Raw genomic sequence first — 23114 nt, forward strand, 5'->3', positions numbered from 1 at the left:
CCAGCTGAAATGCCATTTCCTCCTGAATATGACCCTGACTGTTCTGCTCTCCCTCCCTTCAATGAGATTTTCTCTTCCTCTGTAAACTCAGTTCTTTAATGGAAAAGAACATTATGCTGCATTGTAATATAGATGTAGGTTACCTATAGACCTTCTTGAAGGACATATTGTGCCTGAGTCCACTTTCTGCCTCTCAAAGTACACAGCCCATTGTCTTACTAAGTAATTGCACAATCAACTTTCTTTTTTGGTAAATGAATGAATAAGACAATAATGCTTAAGGTATAATATTTTTAAGATTGACTCTCATTTTGGGCTACAAACATGTCTTTGGATATATCATTCAAAGAAGTCAATCAATTACTTTCATCCATCTGTGTCAAACCATGTGTCTTTAAAATTCCCAGAAAATAGAGGACAAGTTACATATAAATCTTATGTTAGCTGTAATACCAAAGTAGGAGTTGATCATTGGCACTTTGAAAGAACAAGTATGGAGAAGTGAGCACATTGCAAGAAACACAGCATAATTGTGCTATTAGACATTTATAGAATATATTCTTGATTTGCAACAGATTTTTATTCATAAGTCATGCCACTGAAAATGTAAAGGGCAAATAAGTGTCATCTAGAGAACAGCCTTGCTATAGTTGTTGGGTGCCTGCTGTGGTGGTGTTTGTTGCCTTTAGTGACATTTATTATACCAAAGTACTAACTCTAAAACCCATGCTAACAAAGTTAGTATACTTTTCATTCCAAAAATGCCTTTGCCCAGTGCAATCTGAGCACCCAACAGAGTTTCCTTGGGAAGTTTAAGTTACTTGAGAAGTGATTTACTGCTCCATTTTACAATTATGGATAATTGGGAACAGGATCACATAATTTGCATAAGTACACTGTAGAGAATAGCTAAGCAAATCATCCTGGACACAGGCCGCGTAGGCCCAGCTCCCCTCTCAGCTGTGGCTGTGTGACTGAGTACTAGCCACCATAAATGAGCAGAGAGTTCCAGGCCTGGCACATAAAAATCTCCAAAGTACGAACCTCCAGACATTTTCCTGTTTCAATCCACAGACGAGCATGGTGACCATGGGAGCCATATCCTCAAGTTGAAGAAAACCATGGAGTGGAAGAAGCCTGAGTCCCTGAGTCACTACCTGGAGGAAAACTGACTAGGGACAGTTTATATGGACTTTATATGGCTAAGAAAAATAATTCTATTATAATGAATCAATTAATGAACTAAGATTTGAGGGTTTTTCTATTTGAGCAGCCAAGGTGACCTTAACTCACACAGAAATTGCTATTTTCAAGTGGGATGTGGCGATAATAGAATCCTTAAATTGGTGAGTAGTCATGAGGTACCTGGCTAGGAAATATGTATCAGAGGTGGGAAAGATGGAGATCTGTGTTGTTTGGGGACAAGATATTTGGTAAGTGTGTCATCTGCAATAACTTGGAAGACCAACTAAACACTCAATTAGCCTGTAGCTCTGAGGACATGGAAGGGAAAAGCTCAAATCTTAGTGTATGTTTACTGTTATTGGCTGCCATTGGCAAGTTATCACCAAAAAAAAAAAAAAAAAAGTGATCTCAGGCAAGAATTGGCTAGTTCTCAAGCAGAGTTAGACGGAACTAGAGATCAACTGTCTTGGAGGGTTGGATAATGCAGACCGTTTATGTATACCAAATAGCAAAAGAAAAGATGGAAAAATATCTTTGAGTAAAAAGACATTTCAGTTGAAAGACATGATTCAGCCCTGCATCCAAGCCCAGTTTAAAGATGTTCCCTTCCCACTCAAGCTTGCACTTTCCCAAAGCCACAGCATATTCACAGTTAAGTTGAAAAAGAGAGGCACTAGGCAAAAAAAAAAAAAAAGCAAACAAGCAGATTTAACATGTACATTTAGTAAAAAGTTTGGGTATGATTGCTGGCATGTGGAACTGACTAGAAGAACAAACATCAGAAACCCCCAAGTTCTTGAGGGGATTATGTTGCCAGAAAAATCTTGAACCTGAATCTTAAAGCATCTGACTGCTTGAACCCTAAGACAATGCCTGGTTCCTCAAATCTGCACCAGGAAGAAGTGGGCAATGAAAGACAGGCAGCTTCTCAGGAAAGAATATTCCACAATGTCCACTTCTGATGTGACCATAGAGGATAAGAGACAAAGGAGTACACCTGAAGATTAGGATCTAATCAACAAGCTTCCCCACCTTCTAAGGCTGGGGCTGTGCCAATACCTCCCAGCAAGAATAGGATGTGCTCTGGTGCAGGAACTATTGTGTACCTCCTACTCTTCACTTCTCCAAATGGAAGTTTGCAGTGTGCTCATCCTTTCTCTGCTGCAGAATTGAACACTGGGGGTGAGGTGGTGGGCTATGAGGAGGGGAAAACTCACTGGTCTCTGTTCATAGATAGACCAGAAAGAGCTGCATCTAGTTCTGACAGATGGGTGCACATCACTGGAGGAATCCTATTCTTTGAGTTAGACATGGTGGCAGATGGGATTTGGGGTTATCTTTGCCAAGCGGATGTGTCATAGTGTATTCCACATGTGAGAAGAAAAATGAAACAGGCATCTGGAAATCAAAAGACAGACTGTGGAAGAGACTGGTTAGCTGATCACTGAACTCATTTCTTCTTTTTCCTTAGCCCGCAGCGAGACTAGATTTCTCATGATCCTTTGCAATTAGTTGTGGTGTATAACTGAGTTCCGACCATTGGAAATGGGTGAAGTGATTTGTGCTGCTCTCAAAGCCTGGCCAACAAAATCTCTTGCAAATGATACCCCATGTTCTTTCCTTTTTTAGCTTGATGCAAACAAGCCAGAGACCCTGAAAGCTACCTAGTGACAAGAGCAGAGCCATAAGATGGAAGAATGCTGGATCCATGAATCCCCACTTGGAGGAGAGCTGACGGCTGCTCAGGAACACCTAGTTTAGAGTACATATATGCAATACACAAACTTCTACTGTGATAAGACACTGAAATTTTGTATCATTGCTGTTACAGCCGACAGCACTACCCTAACAATATATTCATACCTGTGTCAATAGAAAATTGAACGTAAAACAATTTCAACTGTCCAACTGCTGCTTCTCCTAATATGCTATGCTAGATCTCACTATGATGAGACACAAGGAAGGACAGAAATTAGTCACTGACTCTTTAAGACAACTTTACCTGCAGGAAAACTAGGAAGAATAAGCCAAGGTGGCCACATCCCCTCTAGGCCACTCTTGGCCATTCAGTGTTTGCTGTAGACAGAATCCATTCTTGAGAAAACTTCCAACTAATTCTTGGTGAGACAGAGACAGAGTCATCAGAAATACAGAGGAATCATTTATGCCCAAACCACTAGACTAAGGTCCTTTTCCAAAGAGTTGTATTGATTTTGACAAATGTGCTTCTAATATATTTGACATGCATAGGCACGGGGTGGTTAAAGAACAGCTTTTTCTACTGAATGTCCTTTCCCCAAGGTTTTCTTACAAGAAGCTTGACATGTGTAGATAATTATGGAAAAATATGTAGATTCACATTTTTACCTTTTTTTTTTTTTAACTTTTCCTATTCTCAGAAATCTTCTTCCCTGGCTAACATAAATCTTGGTTCTAAATAACCAACAGAATATATTACTCCTCCGTAGGAACATGTCTCCGCAACTCTCTTTTAAGTAAAGTTGCCATATTTATCCAACAGGTGTGTGTGTGTGTGTGTGTGTGTGTGTATGCATAATCCAATTAACTATGTATTTCAGAGGAAAAAGTAGATATAAGACTGTGCTAGGGTTCATGGATTCACAGTTCAAATTGTGAGACTCTCAGAAAATATAACATGCATTTAAAGGCATATTTTTATTCTGATTATTACCTTTTGAAAGTGACCTAAAAGAAAAAAGAATTTAGGAAATATAGACACTTTCGAAATATTGACAAGGAGTTTATTACTTTTATTGTCTCAAGTTATTAGTTTTATGAATTCCTCTGATCTGTAAAACACTACTGGGAACTAGGTTTTACTATAATGAACTATCACTAAGGTCAAATTAATTCGAATCATTTCAAAATTCAGAGTTTGCTAGTACATACTTTCTGCTTTCTCATCACCTTATTTCTTATACATATATATTTTTTTGTGTGAGGAGATCAGCCCTGTGCTAACATCTGCCAACCCTCCTCTTTTTTTTTTTTTTTTTTTTGCTGAGGAAGACTGGCCCTGGGCTAACATCCATGCCCATCTTCCTCCACTTTATATGGGACACCGCCACAGCATGGCTTGCCAAGCAGTGCATGGGTGCGTGCCTGGGATCCGAACTGGTGAACCCCGGGCCGCCGCAGCGGAGCGCGCATGCACTTAACCGCTTGTACCACGGGGCGGCACCACGTTATTTCTTATATTATTAACTTGATATGCTGGCTCTATGTCCCTGGGCAGATGTACAGTCAATCTCTCTTACGAATACCCATACAAATGTTGTAGCCCTGCCCCCTATCTTGAGATTAAGGCCCAAATGCTGACATTTTCTGCAGTCAGAGTTCTTCCTGTCTTGTGGCAAAGGTGCCCCCCATTCCTCGACTCCAAAACTCCCACTTTCTCCAATCCCCCAAAGCAGATGTCATTTGCAGAAATGAAGCCATAGGCATCAGATCCCAAACCAGGCCAATGTCACATCTACAAATTCTCTATCACAAGCAGAGCAATGAGGGACTTAAGGTTCAACTTACTTACTACACTTAAGATTCAGGGGCTCTGAACACTCAGACTTAGGATTCAAAAGCTCAGGACCCTGGCTTTGAACCAACTCACCTTTGGTGAAGGAGAGATGATATCCCTTAAGAACTAATTGTCCTGCTAGACTTTGAACTTCTCGAGGATTGGATGCATATCTTATTTCTTGTATCTCTAGAATCTATCAAGTCCTGGAGCATGGCGGGCTGCCGTAAATGTCTGTGGGATAACTTAGTAAATAAGGAAGAAGTCAAACCATCCTTGATCAACCATCGTCACTAAGATACTGCAACGGAATTCCTGCTATTCTTAAGTTGACTGAGAAGATATGAATCTCTATTATGATGCAGAGACAGAAAACTCTTAGGAAGAAAAGGATGATGGCTGCAGTTTCTTCCAAGTGAATCCTGCCATATGCCTGTGAGGCCTGTAAGTGTACATCTACTAACTACAATCTATGCATTTAGTTTGTTTAACAAAGAAATTTCACGCTTGCTGTAGAAAAGTCAAGTAATACAAAAATGGATTATGAAGAAGCAAAAATCTCGAAAAGTTCACCACTCAGAACAAAAACTCCCACCAACATTTGTGTAAGCATCTTCCCAGGTAGGTCTTTTTAGGTTGGTCTGTGTCTATGCTTCCTCTAATATATTTATATTTTGTTTTGCTGTATGGTTTGTACTTCTCTCCCTCTCATGAAATTAAGGGGATACGTCCCTTTTTTATTTGAGTAGTGGTCACTTTTAGAACTTTAAATAGAGCACATTTTAACAAAGTTTTTAATTTATTAAGTTCAAATACAAAACAACACATTGAAAAAAATATAAAAGACTAAGAGTAGTTTACTTATATTTCCTCTCATCTCTGTTTTATTGTAGAATGCTCAAAGATTTATATCCCGCCTTTATCCTAGAGAAATTATCATTATTATTTTATGTAGTATAATGTTGTGTTCTTTTCTGTAGCTAGTATTTCCAATAGACATTGTGAAAAATTATATGTTCAAATGATTTTAACACTCGTTACTAGTCCATTCATTCCACAAATGAGTTTTAAAAATTATTATCCATTTTCAGTTCATTAGATTATACCTTCTAGCATATTTCCTGAGTCTTTGAAATGTTCTGATTCTTTGAATTCATGTATTTCTATTTCTTTTTATGTGAACAACAACAGAACTGGTTATAAAATACTTTAATTACCTTATTTTGCCTCAAATTTTGTAGATGTTGCTGCCTTGTCTTTTGGGATACAGTACTGCAAAGGAAAAAGTATGAATTCGGGCTAGTTTTTTTCTGCATAATTTCTTTTCCAGGTATGCTTGTAGAAATATTTGTAGATCCTTGCATCTCAGTGACCTACCACAATTGTCTTTATTTTCTTTTCTCAGCTGTACTGAGGTATAAGTGACAAATAAAATTTTATATATTTCAAGTGTACAATGCGATGATTTGATACATGTGTACCTTGTGAAAGGATTACCACAACCAAGTTATTTAACACATCCATTACTTCACATAGTTGCATTTTTGTGCGTGTGGTGAGACACTTAAGATCTACTCTCTTAGCATATGTCAAGACTATAAAACAGGGGGTCGGCCCCGTGGCTTAGCGGTTAAGTGCACAGGCTCCAGTACTGGTGGCTTGGGTTTGGATCCCGGGTGCGCACCGACGCACCGCTTCTCTGGCCATGCTGAGGCTGCGTCCCACATACAGCAACTAGAAGGACGTGCAACTGTGACACACAACTATCTATTGGGGCTTTGGGGAGAAAAAAGGAAAAACAAAAAAGGAGGAGGATTGGCAATAGATGTTAGCTCAGGGCCGGTCTTCCTCAGCAAAAAGAGGAGGATTGGCATGGATGTTAGCTCAGGGCTGATCTTCCTCATACACACAAAAAAGAATATAATACAGTATTATTAACTACAGTTGCCATGCTCTACATTAGATCCCCAGAACTTACTCATCTTATAACTGAAAGTTTGTACCCTTTGATCATCTTCCCATTTCTCCCATCCCCAGCCCGTGGCAACCACCATTCCACTCTCTGTTTCTATGAGTTTGACTTTTTTTTTTTAAGATTCCACATATAAGTGAGATCATATAGTATTTGTCTTTCTCTGGCTTATTTCACTTAGCATAATGTCCTCCAGGTTCATCCACGTTGTCGCAAATGACAGGATTCCCTTCCTTCTTATGGCTGAAGAATATTCCATTGCTTGTGTGTGTAAATTCCATTCCATCATATTTTCTTTATTCATCCGTCAATGGAAACAGTTTTCCATATCTTGGCTACTGTGAATAATTCTGCAATGAGCATGGGTGTACAGATCCCTCTCTAAGATACTGATTTCATTTCCTTTGGATATATACTCAGAAGGGGGATTGCTGGATCATATGGTAGTTCTATTTTTAATTTTTTGAGGAACCTCCATACTGTTTTCCATAGTGGCTGCACCAATTTTCATTCCCATTAATAGCGCGCGAAGGCTCCCTTTTCTCCACATCTTCACCAACTCTTGCTATCTCTTGTCATTTTGATAATAGCTATTCTAACAGGTGTGAGGGGATAGTTTATTGTGGTTTTGATTTGCATTTCCTTGAAGATTAGTGATATTGAGCATCTTTTCATGTATCTGTGGGCTATTTGTACATCTTTTTTGAAAAAAATGTCTATTCAAGTCCTTTGCCAGTTTTTTATTTATTTCATTTATTATTTATTTATTTTTTGTGAGGAAGATCAGCCCTGAGCTAACATCTGATGCCAATCCTCCTCTTTTTGCTGAGGAAAATTGACCCTGGGCTAACATCTGTGCCCATCTTCCTCCACTTTATATGGGACACTGCCACAGCATGGCCTGACAAGCGGTGCGTCCGTGAATGCCCGGGATTCGAACCTGGGCTGCCAGCAGCAGAGCGCGTGCACTTAACTGCTACAACGTGGTGCCAGCCCCTCTCTGCCAGTTTTTTAATTGGATTTTTTTGTTTGTTTTTTTTGCTATTGGGTTGTATGAGTTCTTTACATATTCTGCATATTAGCTCCTTATCAGATATACAGTTTGCAAATATTTTCTCCAATTCCATAGGCTGACTTTTCATTTTGTTGATTGTTTCTTTTGTTGTGTGGAAACTTTTTAGTTTGATGTAGTCCCACTTATTTATTTTTGCTTTTGTTGCTTGTGCTTTTGGTGACGTATCAAAAAAATCATTGCCAGGACCAAGTCAAGGAGCTTTTCCCCTATGTTTTCTTCTAGGAGTTTGACAGTTTCAGGTCTTACATTTAAGTCTTAAGTCCATTTCAAGTTATTTTTTATGTGGTGTAAGATAGAGGTCCAATTTCATTCTTTTGCATTTGGATATCCAGTTTTCCTAGCACCATTTATTGAAGAGACTATCCTTTCCCCATTGTGTGTTCTTGGCAATCCTGTCAAAGATTAGTCAACTTATATATGTTGATTTACTTCTGGGCTCTCTATTCTGTTACATTGGTCTGTATGTGTGTTTTTATGCTAGTCCCATACTGTTTTGATTATCATAACTTTATAATATGGTTTGAAATCAGGAAGTGTGATGCCTCCAGCTCTCTTCTTCTTTCATAGGACTGCTTTGGCTAATTAGGGTCTTTGCAGTCCCATACAAATTTTAGGATTGTTTTTCCTATTTCTGTGAAAAATGCCATTGGAATTTTGATAGGGATTGCACTGAATCTGTAGATTGCTTTGGGTAGTATGGATATTTTAACAACATTAATTCCTCCCGTCCATGAAGACAGAATATCTTTCCATTTATTTGTGTCTTCAATTTTTTTCATCAGTGTCTTCTGGTTTTCAGAGTAGAGATCTTTTCCATCTCCCGGGTTAAATTTATTCTTAAATATTTTATTGTATTTGATGCTATAGTAAATGGGATCATTTTCTTAATTTCTCTTTCAGATAATTCATTGTTAGTATATAGAAATGCAACTGATTTTTTATGTTGATTTTGTATCCTACAACTTTACTGAATTACTTTATTATTACTAACAGTTTTTTGGTAGTTATTAGGGTTTTCTATGAATAATATTATGTCATTTGCAAACAGAGAATTTTACTTGCTCCCTTCCGATTTGAATGTCTTTTCTTTTTCTTGCCTAATTGCCCTGGCTAGGACTTCCAGTACTGTGTTAAATAGAAGTGGCAACAGTAGGCATCCTTGTCTTGTTCCTAACCTCACAGGAAAACCTTTCAGGTTTTTACTGTTGACTATGATCTTAGCTCTGGCCTTGTCATATATGGCTTTTATTATCTTGAGGTACATTCCCTCTATACCTAGTCTGTGGAGAAATTTTGTCATGAAAGGATATTGAATTTTGTCAAATGCTTTTTCTACATCTATTGAGATGATCATGTGATTTTCATCTTTCATTCCGTTAATGTGGTGTATCACATTTATTGATTTGTGTATGTCAAACCATCCTTGTAACCCAAGAATAAATCCCACTTGAGTATCATATGTTATCCTTTTACCATGTTGATGAATTCAGTTTGCTTGTATTTTGTTGCATCTATGCATCTATGTTCATCAGATGCATTTAGCATTTTTATGCATCTATGTTCATCAAGGATAATGGTCTGTAATTTTCTTTTCTTGTAGTGTCCTTATCTGGCTTTGATATCAGGATAATGCCGGCTTCATAAAAAGAGTTCAAAAGTGTTCCCTCCTCTTCCATATTTTGGAAGAGTTTCAGAAGGATTGGTCTTAATTCTTCTTTAAATGTTTGGTAGCTGTCACAGTGATGAAGCCTTCTGGCCACTTCTGGCCATGGGCTTTCTTTTTCGGCAGATTTTTGATTACTGATTCAATTTTTTTACTTGTTATTTTGGTGTTTTGTAACAAACACATTGCTTTGTAATAAACACACCTGGAATATCTTTACTCATTTTGAACTACAGATTAGAGTCTGAATTCATTTCTCAAAAATGATTTTTGTTTTTCTGTTCTGATATTATCTCAGATACAACAATTGTCCATAGGCTTGATATTCATTTCTTGCCTCCATATATATAATCCTCTCTCTAAATAAGTAAAGAATTTAGAGCAGGGGAGGCGGAGTCAAGATGGCGGCGTAGGCAGACTCTGAACTCACCTCCTCCCGTGGACACAGCCAATTTACAACTACTCGTGGAAAAATTACCCCTGAGACAGAACTGAAAACTGGATAAGAGGAACTCCTGCAACAACGGACAATCCTAACTGAGGTAGAAGAGGCAGAAACCCCCTTCCGGAGAGGAAGGACGCCGCCTTCACAAGCCGTCAGCTTCACGGCCGCCGGGAGCAGCTCACAGGCACGCACCCTCCCTGGAGGCGCGGGGCCCTGAGCCGGGGAGCGCCCCCGCTGTGGGCATTTTGTGGACCCAGCACAATCGAGACCAGTGGCATAATATCTGACTGTGCCTGCTACTAAAGCAGTGGGGAGGACCCCCAGAAAACCCGGTTCACAAAGAAACTAAAACTGGCTCTTAAAGGGCCCGTGCACAAACTCACCCGTTCCAGAAAGCATCCTAAAATCACCAGAAAGAAAGGTGCACAGTGCTTTGGTGACAAGAGACTCACCTAATAGGCCCTGAGTGCATCTCGGTGAGGGGTGAGACCTCTCCAGGGACTGGGACATTGGCGGCGGCCATTGTTGTGGCCTGGTGGGAGCGTGCTGACACAGACGCCATTGGAGTTCTCCCTGAGACCTGCTAGCCCAGGGTCTGCTCCACCCGCTAGAGCACCGATTTAATCCAGCTCAGCCAGGGCAGGCAGCCCACCCTAGAGACTGGCCCCACCCAACAATAAGCCCTCAGGCAACGTGTGGGCCTGCATAGATTGGTGACTGGATTCTCTGCAGCCTGGCAACTGAGCCGACTTGAGCGGGCAGGGTGTGCACAAGGAGCGGGTGGAGAGTGTGGGGCAGTGGCAGAGTGTGTGGGGCTCCCGCCGTGGTGAGACTGGGTCCACTTGGGGAGGTCGGGGCGCTCACACGGGGCAGGACTGTGTTGGCAGTGGTGTGGACCTGTGGGCAACAGGGCTTGTCAGCTGCAGAAGACTTGTGCTTCTCAAAGACCCAGATAGGAGGTTTGCCCCACCTTCCAAAGCCTGAAACAATTGGGTACTCCTGTGCCTGAGGCCAGCCCCACCCAGCTGCAATCCTCAGAGAGCTGACAAGAGACCTAATAGGCTAGAGGCTTACAGCAATTGTAAGGCCCTGAGCCTAACAACCTGCCACGCTGGGGGCCTACACACTTAAAAGAAATACTGCAACACAAATGTGGTATTAGAACTTACAGCCAACCCTGCTGGGGCTCCCCACACCTGATAAAGAGACGGAAGGGCCCACAACAACTACAAGCAGCTGAGCATAACAACAGCTGGCCAGGAGCATAACTCAGCCTCCCTGGGCGCCTATAGGGAGAGCTAACAGGCCACAATAGAAGGACACACGTAGCCCACATAGGGGCCACCCCTGGAACATTGAGAACTGAGGGAAGCACACTGGAAGCCTCCTAAGCCATCACTTACATAAGGTCACCTATCCAAGAGCAGGAGACGTAGCTGACCTACCTAATACGTAGAAACAAGCACAGGGAAAGAGGCAAACTGAGGAGGCAAAAGAATACATTCCAAGTAAGGGAACAGGACAAAACCCCAGAAAAGGAACTAAGTGAAACAGAAATGAGCAACCTACCTGACAGAGAGTTCAAACTAAGAGTGTTAAGGATGCTCACTGATCTGGGGAGAAGAATAGATGAACTCAGTGAGAATGTCAACAAAGAAATGGAAGATATAAAAAAGAACCAATCAGAAATGAAGAATACAATACTGGAAATGAAAAATTCATTAGAGGGACTCAAAAGCAGAGTAGAGGATACAGAAGAACGGATCTGTGAGCTGGAAGAAAGACTAGAAGAAATTACCCAAGGTGAACAGGTAAAAGAGAAAAGAATTAAAAAGAGTGAGGACAGTCTAAGGGACCTCTGGGACAACATCAAGCGCACTAACATCCGTGTTATAGGTGTCCCGGAAGGAGAAGAGCAACACAAGGGGGCAGAGAATCTATTTCAAGAAATAATAGATGAAAACTTCCCTAACCTAAGGAAGGAAACAGACATCCAGGTACAGGAATCACAGAGAGCCCCAAACAAGATAAACCCAAAGAGGCCCACACCGAGACACATCATAATCAAAATGTCCAGAATTAAAGATAAAGAGAGAATCCTAAAAGCCGCAAGAGAATGTCAAGGTACATACAAAGGAAACCCCATAAGGCTATCAGCTGACTTCTCAGCAGAAACCTTACAGGCTAGAAGAGAATGGCACAATATATTTAAAGTGCTAAAAGGAAAAAACTTACAGCCAAGAATACTCTACCCAGCAAGGTTATCATTCAAAATGGAAGGAGAGATCAAAATTTTCCCAGATAAGCAAAAATTAAAGGAGTTTGTCACCAAGAAACCAGTGCTACAAGAAATGTTAAAGGGACTGATTTAAGGGGAAAAGAGAAGACCATAAATAGGAAAAATTATTTATTTCCATGATTAGAACGTAATGGATACAAATGTACAAAAAAGAGGTTAGATATGATATCAAAAACATAAAAGGAGGGAGGAGGGGAGTTAAAGAGTACAGCTTTCAGACAGAGGTCAAACTAAAGTGACCATCAATTCTGTATAGAAGAAGTAAGGAACAGAGAAGAACTACTAAAACACTGAGAAAAAAAAAAAAGTTAAAAAATGGCAGTAAGTACATACTTAATAGCTACTTTAAACGTCAATGGACTAAATGCTCCAATTAAAAGGCATAGGGTGGCTGACTGGATAAAAAAACAAGACCCATATATATGCTGCATACAAGAGACACACTTCAGACCTAAAGACACTCACAAACTGAAAGTGAAGGGATGGAAAAAGATACTCCACGCAAATGGCAATGAAAAGAAAGCTGGGGTAGCAGTACTCATATCAGACAAAATAGACTTTAAAACAAAAACTGTAAAAAGAGACAAGGGCATTACATAACGATCAAGGGAACAATCCAACAAGAGGATATAACACTTGTAAATATCTACGCACCCAATGTAGGTGCACCTAAATATATAAAGCAATTATTAACAGACATAAAAACAGAAATAGACAGTAACACAATAATAGTAGGGGACTTGAACACTCCACTTACACCAACGGATAGATCATCCAAACAGAAGATCAATAAGGAAACATTGGCCTTAAACGACACACTAGAACAGATGGACCTAGTAGATATATACAGAGCATTCCATCCAAAAACCGAAGAATACACGTTCTTTTCAAATGCACATGGAACATTCTCCAGGATTGATCACATATTAGGCCACAAAACAAGTCTCCATAAATTTAAGAAGATTGAAATAATACCAAGCATCTTTTCTGACCACAATGGTATGAAACTAGAAATCAACTATAGGAAGAAAATCAGAAAAGCCACAAATACATGGAGATTAAACAAAATGCTACTGAACAACGACTGGGTTAATGATGAAATCAAAGAAGAAATCAAAAAATACCTGGAGACAAATGAAAATGAAAATACGACATGCCAGAATTTATGGGATACAACAAAAGTGGTTCTAAGAGGGAAGTTTATAGCGATACAGTCCTATCTCAACAAACAAGAAAAATCTCAAATAAACAATCTAACAATGCACCTAAAGGAACTGGAAAAAGAAGAACAAACAAAGCCCAAAATCAGTAGAAGAAGGGAAATAATAAAAATCAGAGCAGAAATAAATGAAATAGAGACTAAAAAAACAATAGAAAAAATTAATAAAACCAAGAGCTGGTTCTTTGAAAAGATCAACAAAATAGACAAACCTTTAGCTAGACTTACCAAGAAAAAAAGAGAGAAGGCACAAATAAGTAAAATCAGAAATGAAAGAGGAGAGGTTACAACAGACACCTCAGAAATACAAAAGATTATAAGAGAATACTATGAAAAGCTATATGCCAACCAATTCGACAATCTGGAAGAAATGGATAAATTCTTAGAATCATACAACCTTCCAAAACTGGATCAAGAAGAAGTAGAGAATTTGAATAAACCAATCACCAGTAAGGAGATCGAAACAGTAATCAAAAACTTCCCCAAAAATAAAAGTCCAGGACCAGACGGCTTCCCTGGTGAATTCTACCAAACGTTCAAAGAAGACTTAATACCTATCCTTCTCAAACTCTTCCAAAAAATTGAGGAGCGGGGGAAGCTCCCTAACTCATTCTACGAAGCTGACATTACCCTGATACCAAAACCAGACAAGGACAACACAAAAAAAGAAAATTACAGGCCAATATCACTGATGAACATCGATGCGAAAATCCTCAACAAAATACTAGCAAATCGCATACAACAATATATTAAAAAGATTATACACCATGATCAAGTGGGATTTATTCCAGGGATGCAGGGCTGGTTTAACATTCGCAAATCAATCAACGTAATACACCACATTAATAAAATGAAGAACAAAAATCACATGATCATCTCAATAGATGCAGAGAAAGCATTTGACAAGATACAGCATCCATTTATGATAAAAACTCTGAATAAAATGGGTATAGAAGGAAAGTACCTCAACATAATAAAGACCATATATGAGAAACCCACAGCTAATATCATCCTCAATGGTGAAAAACTGAAAGCTATCCCTCTAAGAACAGGAACCAGACAAGGATGCCCACTGTCACCACTCCTATTTAACATAGTATTGGAAGTCCTAGCCAGAGCAATCAGGCAAGAGAAAGAAATAAAAGGGATCCAAATTGGAAAGGAAGAAGTGAAACTGTCACTATTTGCAGATGACATGATTTTATATATAGAAAACCCTAAAGAATCCACCAGAAAACTTTTAGAAGTAATAAACGAATATGGTAAAGTTGCAGGATACAAAATCAACATACAAAAATCAGTTGCATTTCTGTACACTAACAATGAAGTAGCAGAAAGAGAAATTAAGAATACCATCCCATTTACAATTGCAACAAAAAGAATAAAATACCTAGGAATAAACTTAACCAAAAAGGTGAAAGATCTGTACACCAAAAACTATAAAACATTTCTGAAAGAAATTGAAGAAGACACAAAGAAATGGAAAGATATTCCGTGCTCTTGGATTGGAAGAATTAACATAGTTAAGATGTCCATACTTCCTAAAGCCATCTATAGATTCAATGCAATCCCTATCAAAGTTCCAACAACATTTTTCACAGAAATAGAACAAAGAATCCTAAAATTTATATGGAACAACAAAAGACCCCGAATAGCTAAAGGAATCCTGAGAAAAAGAACAAAGCTGGAGGTATCACACTCCTGATTTCAAAATATACTACAAAGCTATAGTAACCAAAACAGCATGGTACTGGCACAAAAACAGACACACAGATCAATGGAATAGAATCAAAAGCCCAGAAATAAACCCACACATCTATGGACAGCTAATCTTTGACAAAGGAGCCAAGAACATACAATGGGGAAAAGAAAGTCTCTTCAACAAATGGTGTTGGGAAAACTGGACAGCCACATGCAAAAAAAAAGAAAGTAGACCCTTACCTTACACCATGCACAAAAATTAACTCCAAATGGATTAAAGACTTGAATGTAAGACCTGAAACTATGAAACTTCTAGAAGAAAACATAGGCAGTACGCTCTTCGACATCAGTCTTAGCAACATCTTTTCAAACACCACGTCTGACCGGGCAAGAGAAACAATAGAAAAAAAAAACAAATGGGACTACATCAAACTAAAAAGCTTCTGCACAGCAAACGAAACCATCAACAAAACGAGAAGACAACCTAACAATTGGGAGAAGATATTTGCAAACCATACATCTGATAAGGGCTTAATCTCCAAAATATATAAAGAACTCATGCATTTCAACAACAAAAAAACTACCAACCCAATTAAAAAATGGGCAAAAGACCTGAACAGACATTTCTCCAAAGAAGATATACAGATGGCCAACATACACATGAAAAGATGTTCAAAATCACTAACTATCAGGGAAATGCAAATCAAAACTACAATGAGATATCACCTCACGCCCAACAGAATGGCTATAATTAACAAGACAGGAAACAATATGTGTTGGAGAGGATGTGGAGAAAAGGGAACTCTCATACACTGCTGGTGGGAGTGCAAACTGGTGCAGCCACTATGGAAAACAGTATGGAGATTCCTCAAAAAATCAAGGATAGAACTACCATATGATCCAGCTATTCCACTGTTGGGTATTTATCCAAAGAACTTGAAAACACCAATTTGCAAAGGTACATGCACCCCTGTGTTCATTGCAGCCTTATTCACAATAGCCAAAACTTGGAAGCAACCTAAGTGCCCATCAAGGGACGAATGGATAAAGAAGCTGTGGTATATATACACAATGGAATACTACTCAGCCATAAGAAACGATGAAATCCAGCCATTTGTGACAACATGGATGGACATTGAGGCATAATGCAAAGTGAAATAAGTCAGAGGGAGAAGGTCAAATACCCTATGATTTCCTTCATTAAGTAGTAGATAATAACAACAATAAACAAACACATAGGGACAGAGATTGGATTCGTGGTTACCAGAGGGGAAGGGGGGAGGGAGGAGGGTGAAAGGGATAATTCGGTACATGTGTGTGGTGATGGGTTGTAATTAGTATTTTGGTGGTGAACGTGATGTAGTCCATGCAGAAATAGAAGTACAATGATGTACACCTGAAATTTTTACAATGTTATAAACCAATGTTACAGCAATAAACAAAAAATTAAAAAAAAAAAAAAGAATTTAGAGCAGTCCCTTACACAGAATAAATGCTCAAAATATTAATTGTTAGTGTCATTAATTGCTTTAACCTCTCCTTTTTCCCTAAATTCAGCTGATTTTTCAGTCTTGGTCTCCGTAACACTGACTCAGCTCTACAGTGTTGATTATTCACTTTGAGTTTCTAATGAATTGTTAATTTCTGCAATGGCAATTGCTTTCTCTTCAATTTCTTTCCTTAATGTGCATAGCTCCCTTTATGTCTAATTCTCTTGTATTTTCATCTCATCTTTAATTTTTTCATTCAGAACATCAGATGATATGCTTCAAGTTTTACTAAATTCCTTCATACTGTAAAATATTTGTCCAAAATTTTCTTCTAATTCCTTGGATGTACTTTCTTTCAAAATGTGTTCTTAAACCAATCCTTTGCATACTGGGCTCCTTTTTTTACTTTTGGGGTACACTTTGCATAAATTTAATGCAGGTAAATTATGTTATGTGTATATCTTTGAATAGTAAGGGCTATTCCACGCAGGCCTGTTTTTTGCCCAAAACTAGAATGGATGGATTCTCCTTAAAACCCATCCTTATTTTCCTGTATATTGTTTGAAAAATCTCTTTAGAACACGAGTTCAGTGTTTTCTACTCTTTTAAAACTCTTTCAAAGGGAGCTTGTCAAAGAAGGAAAAGGGGCCCTTGGTAGTTAAAGTCAAGGGATTCCATATCTTCTCTCTCCTCCATCATGGGCCAGCTCCACAAAATCGAGGGTATGCCCTGGTCTGCAGAAGCTACCTTCGGGATTTTGTCTTCTTCCACTACTTGGGGTGGGGTGGCCAAACTTTTTGTGAGATCCTCGTGGTTCATGAGTTCAGAATTTTTCATATTCTCCCCAACCATTTCATTTTCTTTTGAAATTTTCAACAGAGTCATTTGATTCTTAAAGATTTGTCTCTTTCTTTAGCTGGCCAAAGGGAAGAAGTAGTCAACTTTGTGGTATCATTCAAACAAAGGCCTTGAAATCCACTTATCTTTAGTGGCGAGAAAGAACTTCCAGTGGAGTGTTCCATATCTTCCTTGAACTGTCTACACCCTCAATCTTGATCCCTCAAAATTTGAGAATATCAGTGACGCTGTTTTCAGAATTCTTTCCTGAAACTTCCCTGTCACTACAGTGATCTCTCCAAATGGGACTACCTCTCAAATGCTCATGTCTTTCTTGTAGTTTGATACAAATTGTTCTATAGCTTAGTGATATTGAAAGTGTGTGGTATGTTATTGAGAATTTTCTTTACAATGACTGTGCATTTAAAAAAAATGTATTACCTCGTTCTATTCTCTTATAGCATAGCAAGAGAGGGGCACCATGAGCTTAGGTATAAAATTATGTTTGTTTTCCTGAGGTTTCTTAATAATCAGAAAAGTTTTACAAATGAGAGGGAGGGAACTGGATAGATCAGATGAGGATAAGCTTCACTGAAGCCTAAAGCTTTTAAGAAGAGTGGCTCTCAGAGTTGTGGAAGAAGCTGAACTAATTCTAGCAGATTCTCTCCCCAGCTCCCAGCGTCTGATGGATTACTGCCTTTCCTCTCCTGAATTGTTTCCTCTGACCTCAATTGTCCATGCCAGTAGATCTTTTTATAAACTTAGTGCCATTCCTACAGATGAGTAGTCTAAAACCCACAGTGCTTCCTACAGGTCTTCCTGACCCTAACTCCTCCATGCCCCCATTAAGCACCCAAATTCACAGACTCACAGTCAGCACCTGAGGATTCTGGAATAACTACTGATAAGGATTATTAGTGCTACATTTAAGCTGCCTTATATCATTTTGTGGGCTGGCCTAAAAAATGAAATTCTATTAATAACACTGTGATTATGGGAAAATGCATTATATCCAACAGAATGACAAAATAACTTTTGAAATAAAATCTATTCATAATTGGGCACTCGTGTGTGTTATGCTATTGTTTCTCTAGGCTTTTCTCTTCCTCTTTGTCCTCCTTTTCAGTCTGGTAATTCCCTATGAAAGGGACGTGCAGTAGTCGGTAGTGTGGTTGCAATTCACACGAGTTTAAATTTTGCTAGCCCTAGGTCCCCAGATGAGCTCAGAAGGAACAGGATGAAGGGAAATGCTAGTGTTCTTCCAACAGCTTGTCCTTCCAGCAGCAGCAAATTTTCTGAGCAGCCAATGGGCCCCAGGTCTGAGGGTCAGTCTCAGATCCGCCTAGTTGCAGAGGGCTGCAGGAACTTGAGTCTGTATTTATGATCTCGGTTACCTTTTGGTCAGGGCAAAGGGAGATGTTATAGAGAGAACCAGTCACTTTGAGGTTTGCACTGAGGCCACACCTTCCCCGGGTTGCTACCAACTAATGATTGAGAACAATGGGGTTATGAAAATGGGCCATTCCTGAGAGACACAGGGTACTCTGATTATGATTTTAGCTTGAGAACTTTCAAATGGCATTGCTGGAGGTTTCCTAGAACTGTACTGGAGTCTGAGACACTTTCATTCAACCTTCCTTCCTCCCTCCGTTCCTTCTCTCCTTCCCACCTTTCTTCCCTCCTTCCTTCCTTTTCTACCTCTTTCATTTGGGGTCAGACCCACATCATAGTCTGACAAACACGCTTTCACAACAATACAATTCAAATACTTCCAATGTTTAAATTATATCCTTTACTACACTCTCTAATGTAGTTCAAACAGGGAACTCTACACTCAGATGTCACTATTAGTACTTACCACTTAATCAGAGAAGTACTCTCATATGAGTAAATTAACTCATTACACTTGAATGTTTAAGCCATTAAAAACTATGCACCATTCAAATCTTCTCTGTCAAATAATTGTTTACAGTTCTCAGTGGCCTGCGAATGACCTCTATAAATCATCACGGCAGTATGTTGTGTGTGTGGTGTGGGGTCACTGCCAAATGTGCGGGAGAGAGTCTAGAGGACATTCCATTGACTCAGGACAAAGGATTCCCACAGTGTTACCATGCCTCTGCTTTTGGTTTCTATGTTCATAAGCCCAGGACAGAGTCACTAATCTAGACAACGGCCTCCTTCACATGTGAACTTAATGAAGCATAGAAAAAAAAATATAAAAGTAAGTTCAATACCAACTCTTATACTCTCATAAGAATTATTAAGGATTAAGAAAACCTTTTAGAGAATTCTCTTAAGGAGCAAATGAATCTGCTTTCCTCATACCTCCCCCATTCCAGCTGATGCTTGCATAAATCTGAGGAGACGAACCCAGCAGGAGGGCATGGCCTCCCAGCCTCTCATTCACAGATCACGGTGTCACTGTGACAGTATTATTATTAACAATACTATGTGGGGTCCTCTTTCTATTCAAACTCTCTGGAAGATATTACATGAATCTGCTGCAAATTTATTTCCTAAATTTTTTCAGATAATGCCAAATTGTCTATAACGTCTTGGATGCAGCTGGAAAGTCTGCTACCAAATTTATGTCTCATTTTATTGGGGAAAAAACCACATCCATAGCAAGTAACATTTATCAAATCTCTGCACCTGCGTAACTCCATATCTGTCGCTCAGGATTACTTAATAACATTTACTCAGTGGAGATACCGCCTGCTCAAGCGGAAAGAGTACACAACAGCTGAAGGTCAGAGTCCTGAACTCCAGGGTTCTGCCTGAAGCACCACCGCGAGCTCACCGCCTGGTGAGTCACCTACTCCCTCGGGGCTACAGTGTCCTCACCCATCAGTTAAGAAGTTTAGGGAAAACATTACTCTCCCTCTGCGGTAACTATGCCTCTAAGAGGATGGCTTGTGCAAAATCTTCTGTTTCTCTGGTCCTTTCATCCCATTCTTAGGTGCTGTATCAGCTTTCTAGGGCTGCCATAACAAAGTGCCCCAAACTAGGCAGCTTAAGCCAAGAGAAATGTATTCTCTCACAGTTCTGCAGGCTAGACGTCTAAAAGCAAGGTGTCAGTGAGGCCATGCTCCCTCTGAAGCCTGTATAGGAATCCCTCCTGGCCTCCTCCTAGCTTCTAGTGCTTTGCTGACTATCCTTGGCATTCCTTGGCTTGCCGCTGGGACACTTCAGGCTCTGCCTTCGTCATCACATGGCGTGCCCTCCTGTGTCTGAGCCTGTGTCTCTTCTCCTCTTCATATAAGGACCCCAGTCACATTGCATTATGGCCCACCCCAACGATCCCGTCATACCTTGATTACACCTGCAAGACTCTTTTTCCAAATAGGGCACATTCACAAGTACTGGGAGTTCGCTCTTTAACGTATCTTTTTGAGGACACAACTCGACTCACAATATTCACTAAGATGGGAAAACCGACATTATTGACTTAAATATACTTGAATGTGTTTCTCAAAATCTGATTCTTGTGCCTTTTACAGCGAATTGGGCATTACTGATGGTGTCCCACACACATCTTCCCAGAATTCCAAGCTGTGTAACTTCTCATTGACAACATAGATGCATTAGAAGCAAGGAAATATTTATTCAGTTGCAAATTTATTTATCTTTGTACTACATTTGAAGATAAATGGATTATCCAGTCAGCTGAAATCTCAAAAGAGAGTTTAGTCCTCATCGTTTTTTTAAATTGTCTCAAATATCTTGCTATAATGGTGGTCAGGAAAAGAGGCTTTTTTCTTCCCTTTACTCACAGTTTTCTGTGGACAATTTTTGTAACAGGTTATTTCCCAGTGTTGTAGGAGTCTTAGCTTGACCAGAAGTAAGATGATGATCCCTCTGGGTACATCTGGCAAACTGTTGGGCAGACCCATCAGGAGCCAGGCAATCTTCCTGTAAGAAATTCTGGGGGAAAGGTGAAGTTTGGCCCAACGAACTTATGCAGAAAGAAAGCTTTGGTTATGTGAAAGCTGGAGAGCTGTTGAACATCTCCATAGGTTCAATGCTTCTGGTTTGTCTCCAGATCTGAAGTCTGAGATCTGTGGTAATGGAGGTGGGTCACTTATCATGAATTGAAAGAGCTATTATTGTGAACATCAAGAGATTCTCTATAAGACGCTGAGACATAGAAAATAATTGTTACTCGGGTACATCTAGTAATTCCCTCAGACCTGGGCAAGAGGGGCCCAGAACCAGGCTCTATACTTTGGAGGACCCTCTCTGGTTTCATCAAGCTGCAGTCAACCTCCTCCAACCCCCATGGGGTGAAGGTTCCACACAGCTAAGGGGATGGGTCCATCTAGTGCCTGTGTCCCCAATTCTAGGCTATGCTCTTGGATCTCAGAAATTCTCTGCCCAAACAGACCTGATCCCACTTCCACGGCTTTCCCAGGTCCCTTCCCCAAGTTTTTCATCATGATGGCAGATTATTCAGCCAGTATGCATACACCAGGCTTGAGGGGTGGCCGGGGGTGACTATTAATGGCGGTGGTGTGGATAGAGCTTGGACAGGCAGACTGGAGTGTCCACACATTTATCCATGAGGCTGCTTGACTTGTAGGAAAAAAACAGATGTGGGAAGAGAAACAGGAGTAGGCTGCAGGCAGGGAGCAGCGACTGGGGGCTGGTTCTCCCAGTGCCCAGTCTATCCGTCATGGAACTCTAAGGAGTCCAAGAGTTGTAAATATGAATCTGGTCTTCCTGGTCATTATGAAAATAGACTTGTCAAGATGGGAGGGTATAACATATATTATTGAACATTTTCTAGCTTGGTTTATAACTTTTAAATATTTATGCCTAGGTTATGTGAGTGTCTATTTGTGCTCTTGCCCTGCAAATGTTAGGGGTGGGTCTAGGTGCCCCTCCATCAGAATGTACTCTCAGAGACCAAGTGCGAGGGAGGCAGCAATTACAGGTCCAAGGAAGACCAGAGAACAGCAGAAAAGCAGCCAAGATGAGAAAATAGAAGCTCAATGAAGTTAGGTCATGTGTCCAATGTCACATACCCAGTAAAGTATACAGATAGGATTCAAACCCGCAGCTATTTTACTCCATTCCACAATGTTTCTTCATTTTATGAAATCTGGAATTACTGGGGATTCTTTCTCTTCACTGTGTTCATGGTGTTTCTTCATCCACATGGTACTTCAGTCATCATGTATATTAGAAAATCACTGCTGTCAATCATGTTCACATCTCTATCCAACATCCCTCCTGTAGTGAGTGTTATTAAGATACTTTGGAAGGATGATTTTCACTTCCTTTCAGCTTAACCAGATTCTAGTAATTCACACAAATCAATCAAATCACCATAGAGTTCCAGCTATTCTCCTTCTCATTCACCCTGTTCTGAATTTTTTGGGAAGATCTGTCAGGACCATTCAGAGACACCTCCCACCCCCGGCGCCATGAGACAAGAACTGCCCCAGAGCAGCTGGACACACTCATAGCGACATGAGCTCCTTCTAGCTACTGTTTTTGTTGGAGTTTTTGCTTTGAATTTGAAATGGTTGGGATCTTGAAGAAAACAGGCATTTTAAGAAAGACAAGACTTGGTTTTATTACTTGTCTTATCAGGTTATTTTCACTGAAATCCTTTATTTTTTTTTCTTATTTTTCATTTTGACGATACATAGGTTGACTTTTTTTTTTTTTTTGTAGTGGTAACACAT

At 39.8% G+C, this 23114-nt stretch overlaps 1 protein-coding gene across 6 annotated transcripts in view; it reads right to left on the reverse strand.

Annotated features, from left to right (window-relative positions):
• RGS7 (regulator of G protein signaling 7) overlaps positions 1-23114 on the reverse strand; it is a 607861-nt gene that overhangs the window by 219104 nt on the left and 365643 nt on the right. For 2 of the 6 annotated variants that reach the window (XM_087424466.1, XM_087424465.1), the window contains exon 1: positions 10328-10449. The exons of the other annotated variants lie outside the window; for them this stretch is intronic. In XM_087424466.1, the coding sequence (XP_087280592.1) occupies positions 10328-10385 (58 nt within the window). In that variant the 5' untranslated portion in view covers positions 10386-10449. Of the gene's footprint in view, positions 1-10327; positions 10450-23114 lie in introns of those variants that run through there. 6 annotated transcript variants of the gene reach the window in all.

Source organism: Ceratotherium simum, chromosome 36, assembly GCF_057802395.1.
Source record: "Ceratotherium simum simum isolate JZ-2026a chromosome 36, ASM5780239v1, whole genome shotgun sequence".
NCBI classification, from domain to species: Eukaryota; Metazoa; Chordata; class Mammalia; order Perissodactyla; family Rhinocerotidae; genus Ceratotherium; species Ceratotherium simum.